This window comes from Chiroxiphia lanceolata, chromosome 9 (genome assembly GCF_009829145.1).
Source record: "Chiroxiphia lanceolata isolate bChiLan1 chromosome 9, bChiLan1.pri, whole genome shotgun sequence".
In the NCBI taxonomy this organism is placed as follows: Eukaryota; Metazoa; Chordata; class Aves; order Passeriformes; family Pipridae; genus Chiroxiphia; species Chiroxiphia lanceolata.
In genome coordinates this window covers 19,501,410-19,511,373 of record NC_045645.1, presented here as the reverse complement: position 1 = coordinate 19,511,373, position 9,964 = coordinate 19,501,410, and the positions used below count along the sequence as shown (strand labels likewise).

The following is a 9,964-nucleotide window of genomic DNA, read 5'->3' as shown; positions in this document are numbered from 1 at the left end:
GTGACCGCCGGAGCTCGGGAACCCGCCGTGCGGCGCGGAGCCTGCCGGGAGGAAGCGCGGGGACGCCCCGCAGGAAGCGGCGCTGCCGCGGGGCCGCCCCTGAGTCACCGGAGGGGCTTGTGCGGGCGGTGGGGCCGGGCCGGCACCTCTCATCCTCCGCCCTGCCCTGCCCTGCCCTGCCGGTGCCGCCTCGGGAGCACCGCCCGGCCGGAGGAAGCGCAACGTGAGCGAAGCCGCGGGCGCGGGGCGGGAGATGTGGATGCTGCGGTGCTGCCGGGCCGCACCGAACTGCTGCGGGGTGCTGCTAACGGGGTGCTGCCCACCAAAGGAGGGGCACCCGCTCGAGAAATCTTTTCCTCGGAACGAGGATTAAGCCACTGGGTTTTGACAGCGGGGTTTCATTTTCGTCATTTTTATTTTGTGTTGTGTACAGGGAGTACTGTACGGTTTCTTAAAAGAGGTCAATCCTGCATTGCAGTTTCGTAATTTAACTGGCAAAACCGATCTGCGCTTTCACGGCACATCAGAAGGTGCCATGATGCTAGTTCTAAAAAATCTAAATAGGCGCTTATTTTAATTGGGGACTGTATAATAATATAATCCTTGCTTGTCACTACATGTTGTAAACACTAGAATGTGTTATAAGCAAGGAAGCCTCATAAACAGCAAACAATATTGTATGCTTTTAAATTTTAATTTATCGTTACAGTAGTACTGGTAAGTATTGTTGCAACTAGGTCGCAAACTGGGGAAAGAGGATCTAAGGTTTTCAAAAGCACATACGATGAGGATACAGTGGACCTCATAAATGCTGAGTAGCCACTCCTGCTAATAATTTTTAGAAATCAGATGTGATTGTTTAAACCTATAAAATTAGGCAACCAAAACAAGTGATTAGCTTCTGGAAATAGTTTCAGTGGCCTCTCCTCACAAAGTAGTGGTAAAATTGGAACTCAGATTTGGGAAGACCTGCATACGTGGACATATTCTGATTGTTATACACACAAATTGGCAAATCTGTATTTTTAAGAAGCAATATATTTTTATATAGCCCATACAAATTTCTCCTATGAAATTTCACATTGGTTCAATTATTCAACAAATTCAGCAAATTCTTGTTCTCTGAGCTTTCACAGTACTTTTCCTAAATCAAAATTAAAGACTCTTTCTAGTTTTAAAGGAACAAAATCCCTCCCACAGTCTAAGAGCCTTAACAGACAAGTTTCTTCTGCTGTCCTGCAAAAGGAAGACTCTTGTACATCCTTCCTTTATGTGCTTACACTTATATTTTCCAAGCTGCCAAACCAGATGGGAAGAACAAAATTCTGTGTCTTAAACCCCTGATGTAACTCGTTAACTCAGTGGAAGGAGAACATGAAGGGGATGAGCCATAAAATAAAATAACTTCATTGGGAGTACTTGCCTGACTGTGGTAGCCAAATATATATTTTAGTGGTGCCTGGTGAACAAAGCAACAGCTGGTGAGGTTCTGGAGAACTCCTTGTATCTCTGTAGTTGAACTTAAGGATGGAACACACAGACATTGCACTGGCACAAGGTGACAATTTTGTGAGTAGAGAAACATGCTGTTCTTTTCTTTTTGACCATCTGGTGTAATAACTTCTTTCTGGAGTGTTCATTGGCAGGCAGAGACAATTCAACTGAGCAATAGGAAAAAGGATGGGATAATTGCCGTGAATGCGTATATCAGTCAATAACTGAGAGGAACTTTTATTTGTAAAAGAATGCTGGGTAGCATGTAGATAATTGTTGATCTTCAATTATAGAGTCCCTTTAATTTCCAACAGATTTAAAGATCACAAACAACTGCCCTATAAAAAGAAGGGGGAAAAAAACGATCCTACTTGGCAACAATGAGGTGAGTCGCGAGGCTTTTTAGATTAAAATAATTTACATTCACATTTTCAAGCATGGTATTTGCACTTTGGAAAAGAAGGATTAAAAAAATCAGTGAAAAAACACTCTCAAATTGTAATTGTTCAGCTGTCCTGGATCACTGAATTTGATCAGAATTCCCTGCTGAAAACCTAGAAATTACTAACATGAGTAATACGTATAGATGAGTAACTACTAAGTAGTAAGCTTAGAGTATTCATCTTGCATTCAGTTCATACTAATCTTACGAGTAAAGGAGGAGAAAAGGAAACTGTATGAAGTTTAACAAATACAAGTGCTGGATCCTGCAGCTGGGACAGGGCAACCCTGAATATAAGACTGGGGAATCAGAGGCTGGAAAGCAGTGCCATGGAAAGGGACCTGGGGGTCCTGGTCACTGGCAAGTTGAACATGAGTCAGCAATGCCCTGGCAACCAGGAGGGCCAACCCTGTCCTGGGGGGCATCAGGCAAAGCATGGCCAGACAGTTGAGGGAGGGGATTGTCCCTCTGCTCTGCACTGGGGCGGCCTTACCTCCAGGTGGTCCCGTGCAGCTATATATGAATATAGTAATTAATGTAAGAATACAATAAAAGAAGGATATAAAGCCATTAGAGAGCATCCAAAGGAGACCTACAAAGACGGTGAAGGGCCTTGAGGGGAAGCTGTATGAGGAGCTCTTGAGGAAGCATCTTCTCTCCCTTTTGCTTCCCAGCTAAAGTAGAGCTCCTGCAGTGCTGAAAATACTGAATCAGTATAAATTTGCTTTCTAATTTCAGCTGGATAGATTTGATGAAATATATCTATGTTCAATCAAAAACACCGTACTGAGAAAATAAGAAACAATGAACAATCTGAAGAATTATTCTGGATTAATTTTCACAAAAAAATGAAATTCAAAGTTAACCAAAGCAAATAAACATAGGAACAGAGTACAGAAGTATCTGTCTTGACAGTAATTGGCCAAAATCCTAAAATCCTCCTTATTTATTTACTTGAACCAAAATCGGCTTAATATTGTGGGAGTTCTGCTCATTAACATGGATTTAATGACTTTTCCTTTCTTGTTACTTGTTTTGAAGGTATTTTCACTTCTGTAAGCTTCCAGGAAGAGTTATGGGAATCCGCCTCCTCCGCTTCACCTCTGTAGTGATCATCGTCTTACTTCTTGTGGCAGGTGCTTTAACAGCTTTGCTTCCCAACATCAAAGATGACAAATTGCCCAATTTGAGAAGGGAACCAAAACCCCAGAGTCAGTCTGCCTTGGATTCATTTACTCTTATTATGCAGACGTATAATAGAACTGACTTACTGCTAAAGCTCTTAAATCATTATCAAGCCATCCCCAACCTACATAAAGTAATTGTTGTGTGGAACAACATTGGTGAGAAGACACCAGAGGAGATGTGGAATTCCTTGGGGCCTCATCCTGTCCCTGTTGTCTTTAAAGTTCAAAGTGTAAATCGCATGAGAAACAGGCTGCAGAATTTCCCTGAGCTGGAAACAAAAGGTAATCAGCAGTTCATATCACTACTACTGATATTACTTTCATGCTTAAAATCTGAATGCTAAAAGAGAGATGGTTTGAGTTATACTATGTAATAAATCCATGAATGTGCTGGGTCACTTAGAATGTGGGTAGTATAGAGGAAACCGATGTTCTGATATCAGATGCACACCACCAACAGGCTGTCAGTGAAGAGTAAGGAAAAAGGAGAGGGACGTCAAAGTATTTCATGGGCTTTTGCAGCTGTTCCCCATTTCCTTTGTCAGGCAGACATAGGTAGTTCAGCCTCTCTTCCTTTTGTAGCATAAACTGAAATTCATAATGCATGTATTTGTTGAGTGTGTGCACTAATCTGGACTTAAGTTATCTGGTAAAGACTTGATTTAATCCATTCCTTTAAGACTTGAGTTCTCAAGCATGTTCTGCTCTTCTGAGAAACCTCCCTCCTTAGCTGTCTGGCTTTTTATCTCAATTTATGCATCCCTTTTAAGAGTATTTTCCCCAGTCTTTTGGCTGTTCATCTAAATATTCTTCCTAAGCTCTTTCCAGGAGGTGTACAACAATAAGTCCTGTTTCTTTCAAGTGGAAAAAAACCCCATATGTTGCATTACAGACCTGACATTACTCATGATTAGTAAAGGTAATTCTATTTACTGCCCTCTTCCTAACATGCCTTGCTACTCCAAACCCACGATTTCTAGGAAGACATTAGAAACTTCAACTTCCCAAGTGTTTTATTTACTGTCATAGGATTTGTGCCTACTGTAAATTTAAAAAGCTTTAATGCATCTGGAGTTCCAAGAATATCCTTCCTTTTCACTTCCTGATAGTCTTTTGTCTGAAATTCAAGGCAAAGTCTTCCTTCTATAGTTAATCATATTGAATGTTGCCTGTGCAATTTATTTAACTTGCTTACTTAGAACTTGCAAGCAGTGAGGAGATGAGTAAAATTTTACTCTAAAGAATCCTTTATAAAGCTCATATGCTAAAGAAAGGTATCTAACTCTATTTTAGTTGTATCTTTACACAAGATTAGTAGAATTTTAAGCTGCTTTGCCAAACACTCCCAAGTTTTCCAACACATATCTCTCCAGCTGTACTACAGATGATCAAAAGTTGCTGGGTTTTGTTCCATCCTGGCAAATAATCTAAAACTTAGGTTTGCTTCCAGCTACCACAAAGCTGCAACCTTGCTTTAGCTTTGAAATATAGTTATGTTTTCTTAATCTACTTTCAGGGAGTTGTAATTCAGCTTAATGGTTATAGAAATTTCACATTTAATTTGTCAAATACTGTGCTGCGTACTGTTCTCATGTATTTAATCTTTTGATAAATTAAAAGTTTTTCTTTTTTTTTTTCCTCCCTTCAGCTGTTTTAATGATGGATGATGACACTCTAGTCAGTGCTCATGACCTTGCTTTTGCCTTTTCTGTTTGGCAGGTAATGTTTTGCATCTTGGCCGGCAGTATTTGTGACTTACAATTGAGATTAATGGGTTTATTTGGAGTAATACTGTATCATAATGTTTGACCATTGGTTCTCTAGTTGTAAAGTTAGATTTTGGAAGTACTGAAGTGTTGAATAGTGGAAATTACAAAAATAATCCTTTTTAGTAGCTGTACCTGTAATCTATAACTTTAAAATTGTAACTCTTACTTACAAAAACATGAAGCTGCTAACTGCTGAATTTATTTACATTTATTGTAGTATAGTAGTTTGTTAAACAAAAGTGTTACGCTTTGCAAAACAAGATAAAATGTCTGTAAAGTTATTTTCAGTGCCAAATACACAGCTGCAATTTGTGGAAAGATGTTTCTTGGCACTGCATGATGTGGAGTGAGGCATACTGTGTCAGTTTTGTGAAACTGTATTTAATTGCAACATTTATGCAGATCAAAGGACCATATGTCAACAATTTAATTATTTGCTGGCAATAATCTTGTGCTCCTCTCATTTAAAAAATGCATAAATCTCTCTAATGAACGTACTTAACACACATTTCACAGTGCGGGGTTCACTTTGATATTTTTTAAATTTCTTTTTTCTTTCAGCAATTTCCAGAGCATATAGTGGGATTTGTTCCTAGAAAGCACATTTCTACTCCTTCAGGCGTATATAGTTATGGTAGCTTTGAATTGCAGAACCCTGGATTTGGAAATGGAGATCAGTATTCTATGGTTCTTATTGGTGCAGCATTTTTTCACAGTGGATATTTAGAAGACTTTCAACGGCAGCCAGAAGCAGTTTACGCCTTAATAGATGAAACTCAAAATTGTGATGATATTGCCATGAATTTTCTGGTAGCCAAGCATACTGGAAAGCCTTCAGGAGTGTTTGTGAAGCCTGTTGATATAAGAAATTTAGAAAAAGACACTAACAGTGGCTATTCTGGAATGTGGCACCGAGCAGAGCATTTGTTACAGAGATCCTACTGTGTAAATAAACTGGTTAATATTTATGATGGCATGCCCTTAAAATATTCTAATATCATGATTTCTCAGTTTGGTTTTCCTAATTATGCAAATCACAAAAATAAAATGTAAGCCAATGAATTTAAGGTGTTAAATGTTAAACTGTACTCAGTAAACTCCACTGAGTTCAAGGAGAGAATAAGGTGTAATTACTGCATCTTGGCCATCCCTCTGTGTAGCTTCTGATTTTTCTCCATTGGGCTTTTGGGCTTTTTATGTGGTTTTTTTTTTCCTTTCTAACTAATTCACCAAGGTAAGTTTTCTAAAAACTTAATATATAACAGTGTTTAGCTGTGATAAAATCATCCTCTTTCCTTAAAATCTGAAAAGCTACTATAATTATTAGGCCAATTCTTCAGAAACATGCAGTCAAAAATGCACTCCCACCCTTCAGATCTTACGTTTTGATTTTTTTTTCTTGAATATACGTATATAGTCTAATGAGGCCTAGGCATATTTTTGACAGTTATGTGTTGAGATGCTTCCTTGCTTTCCCTCTCCTCACCTCCTTCTGTTCCCAGTGAAACTGTAGAAGAGCTACAGTGAACTGCTGGCCAGGCTTCTACCCTCCTGTACAAAACCCCTTTGAAGTTTGTATATAAGCTGTTCGGTGTCCTGAGATGTTCTGAAGCTGCTATGAAAGCAAGAAGAGTACCTCACCTTAATCTCAGATAGTCCTAAAACCATTGCCTACCATATCTGTTCCTGCTGAGATAGTGGAAAATGATCTGTGATGTGGCTTTTTTTCCTATTGTTGATTGGCCTAGAGTTGCTGAAACACTGCAAGCAGCTGAAAGGTAAATCCTAGCAGTTGGAAATGTAAGAAACATGAATACATGAAATATGACACTTACATAAGCAGTCAAAGAAATGGATGGGATGTTATTTATTAATACTCTCTTTAGTACTTAGTTTTATTTTGATATTTTGCATTTACATTGATACAAAAACGTGCCCAGGAAAATCCTCACTTGTTAAAAATGTCTTATTTACAATTCCTAGTAAGAACAAGCTGTTCTACATTTATTACAGTGTACATTTTGTAATTGTACAGGTCTGTTGTTTTTTTTAACTACTCTTTCAAATGCGTATTTACTTTCTAGTTCCTTCTCTGGTTTTGGTGACTATGACAACAGAATTAAAATGTGCAATGAATGGGTAAAGCATTAGGAAAAAAAAGTATTTTACACTACAGTGATAGTTGACAGGGATGGGCTCTCTGAATTCCCTGGCTTCATTTGTAGCAAGAAACAGAGCTGCTGTCAATAGCTTTTGTTAAACTGGGGCTCTGTAGTTCTGGAAACCTTGTGTTAACATAGACAGGGCAAACCTTTTCCATTACAGTTGCAGAAGGGTTGGGTTTTTTTGTTTGTTTGTTTTTGTTTTTGTTTTTGTTTTATGGTATGGAAGAAAGAACAAAAGACAGCGATTTTCCTGGACCACAGAATCAGATTTGGCATCCAAAGCAGATTTAGTGTCATCTGTATCAGCTTTTAATTGATTCCTAGTATAAGTTCAAAGGTATCTGTGGGCAACCAATAACAGCTAATACCTAGTAAACAAATAGCATCTGCACAAAAAATGTATACTTTTATCATTTTTGTAATACATTAGCTGAACAAAAAGTGGTTGAAGAAGTTCTTTACAGCAGGGTGTGAGTCTTTGGGGGAACAGAGGATTCTTTTGCCTTGTTCTATCAGTGCTAAAGGATTTGATTTCTGTTCAGTGAAGTCTTCCTAGTACTTTTGTAAGACTTAAAGGGCAAAATCTTAACATGGCATTGTAAAGTCTGCTTAATTTTGTTGTAATAGTGAAAAGTAGTTTTTAATTATTGTGTTATAGTGCTTGGTAGTATACAAACAGGTCTATCATCTTTCCAGAAATGCAACTTTCCCAGTTGTAGTTTACTGTATTTCTTTTACTTACTGGTCTTCCGTAATTTCTGTTCTGTGCAGTATCAGCTAGAATTGTGAAGACTCACAGTTGTTGTTTATCTTATTTTTAAAATGTGAAACAAACTGTCAGCTCAGCCAAATCTTAGTGTTGGGCTCTGTGTTGGATGGAAGGAGTTGTTTTGATTTGTTCTGGGGTTTTTTTTGTTCTTCTGTATCAGTGAAAAAATGAATAGAACAAGCTTTTAATGATATTGTTAAATTTAATTTGTACCATTGTCAAATAAAATACAGAAGGCAGATTTGTGATGATTTTCAGATTATTTACCAAAATTTTCAGTGTTAAGATGTCTAAAGTAAGCTCACAGTTTGCATACAGATGAGCAGCACCAAGATTTCTTTTTTTAAAAAACGTGTACTTGTTGCCACATACACTCATTTAATTTAGGTAAGGCCCACTTGTGAAGGAAGAAAAGACATCAAAAAAACACAGCCTTAAGCAGTTAGTCTTAGATAGGAAAGAAAATTTGAAGGTAAGACTTCAGCTCCAGTCATAATTCATTTTGTTTAGGAACCAAAAGGATTTTGTTTGCTTATTTTTAAAGGCTGATTTTTATCCTTTGGTGATTATAAAAGTGCTTTGGGATTCTTTAGTGAAAAACAAAATAATATGCATGTGATTATTTCTTCAAAGATATTACCTAGATGTCATTTGGAAATATTTTGGAGTCTAAACAGATTCATCACCACCTCTGAATGTTCTGTAGAAATTAGTGCTTATGCAACATAGGGTTTTAAAATACCTGAAAGATAAATCCTAGTTGAAAAAGTCAGCATATTAGTGTTCAAATACTGTAACAGGACTACAAGAAAATTGCTTCTTTACCAAAAAATGCCACAAGATGTCACTGTAGCCTTGATATTTGATATCAAATGTTAAAACCAGTAATTAGAATTGATTATAAAAACAAAGTTGTACTGGTTGAAAACATTCTTAAAGCTAGGATTTTACAAGGAAGAATTAGGTAAATTATCATAGTAAAAACTACAAGATGCAATACTGGAATTGAAAAAACTTGGTTATTCTGTACATATTTTTACAGGGGAGAAAAGAAAGATTAGTTTAAATATTTCCGGTGCTTACAAAGGCTGTTGCTAATTGCCACAAATGAGAACTTTTATGCAATGAAAATAGTATTTGTAATTTTGCGAAAGGTATATAAGCAGTATGCAAACATTTGACAGCAGGGCTTCAGTTTCTTCAGTTCCTAGATTCAGCATCCAGCTAGATGGGTTTACAAATAATAGGCTTCAACACAAACAGTTTCTAAGGATTCTGGATTCCGGATAGCAGATGGTTCCACTGCTCCATCTTTGCTTCTGTTGCCAAAGAAAGTATTTTTAAGACTATTTTGAGTATGCTCATTCAAACTCCCCTTAAGTGCAGCATAGACTTAGAAATGTTACGTTGAACTGTAGTGAAAGTTTGAGTCAAAAAGGGTGTTATAAAAACTATGGTTCTGGAGATAATACCTTACTACCCCTTTTCTTAGAGGTACCCCTTAGATAATTAGCTGTAAGTAAAAAAAAAAATAAATGTTTGTTTAATTAAGGGTTAAATACAAGTGAAAGTCGTATAGAAAGGACTTTCCTATATAAGGAAAAATAAACCCATTGATTTCCATGAAAAGTAAATACCTTCCACCAACAACCTTTATTTAATGTGCTGTTACAGCTATGGTCTCATTCATGTAAGTATCTTGTATGGAACAGTACTGAGAATGATATTTCTGATTAGGTTCACAGGATCAGGTCTAAACAAAGTCATATTTAGGAATATTAGCTCTGGAACTTTAAAAAAAAAAGTAAATAAAGCAATGTAAGAACACAGGTATAAATTATTAGAACCAAGACAAAAAATAAATAAGCAACTACACAACAAGTTGCGCTAGAGAACTGTTTTGTGTAGTACTTCACCTTATTTGTAAAGCTTTAAAGATTATCCAGTGCTTATGACACTAAAATAAAAACTGAGGAGTGAGAAGTGTTGCACACTCATGTTTAGTCTCATTTGCAGACACACTGGGATTAATTATCTGAACTGGTAGTTACAGTAGGTTATTTATAGTGTTTGGGAAAGATGGTGATAATAATGTCAACCTCAGGGCTGCATATGGCTTTGTATTACAACATCTTTTT

The 9,964-nt window shown here is 37.2% G+C and overlaps 1 protein-coding gene across 2 annotated transcripts; it reads left to right on the top strand.

Annotated features, from left to right (window-relative positions):
- Positions 1-64: 64 nt before the first annotated feature.
- On the top strand, positions 65-8,067 carry EXTL2 (exostosin like glycosyltransferase 2). Of its 2 annotated transcripts, XR_004358607.1 has the most exons (6): positions 99-223; positions 1,809-1,879; positions 2,978-3,405; positions 3,942-4,042; positions 4,772-4,842; positions 5,454-5,496. XR_004358607.1 is itself a non-coding variant. In XM_032696799.1 (5 exons), exons 2-5 carry the CDS (start codon positions 1,875-1,877, stop codon positions 5,943-5,945), a joined length of 996 nt encoding a protein of 331 aa, XP_032552690.1. In that variant the 5' UTR covers positions 65-223; positions 1,809-1,874; the 3' UTR covers positions 5,946-8,067. The 2 variants fall into 2 exon arrangements, 1 of the variants encoding a protein (XP_032552690.1); XM_032696799.1 differs by lacking the exon at positions 3,942-4,042 and having other exon boundaries at positions 65-223; positions 5,454-8,067.
- The last annotated feature ends 1,897 nt before the right edge of the window (positions 8,068-9,964 follow it).

Bases quoted from the DNA above. Each gene is read 5' to 3' on its own strand.
- EXTL2 (XM_032696799.1), top strand. The intron at 3,406-4,771 runs GTAATCAGCAGT...TCCTCCCTTCAG, and splicing joins CCCTGAGCTGGAAACAAAAG to CTGTTTTAATGATGGATGAT. The intron at 4,843-5,453 runs GTAATGTTTTGC...TTTTTCTTTCAG, and splicing joins TTGCCTTTTCTGTTTGGCAG to CAATTTCCAGAGCATATAGT.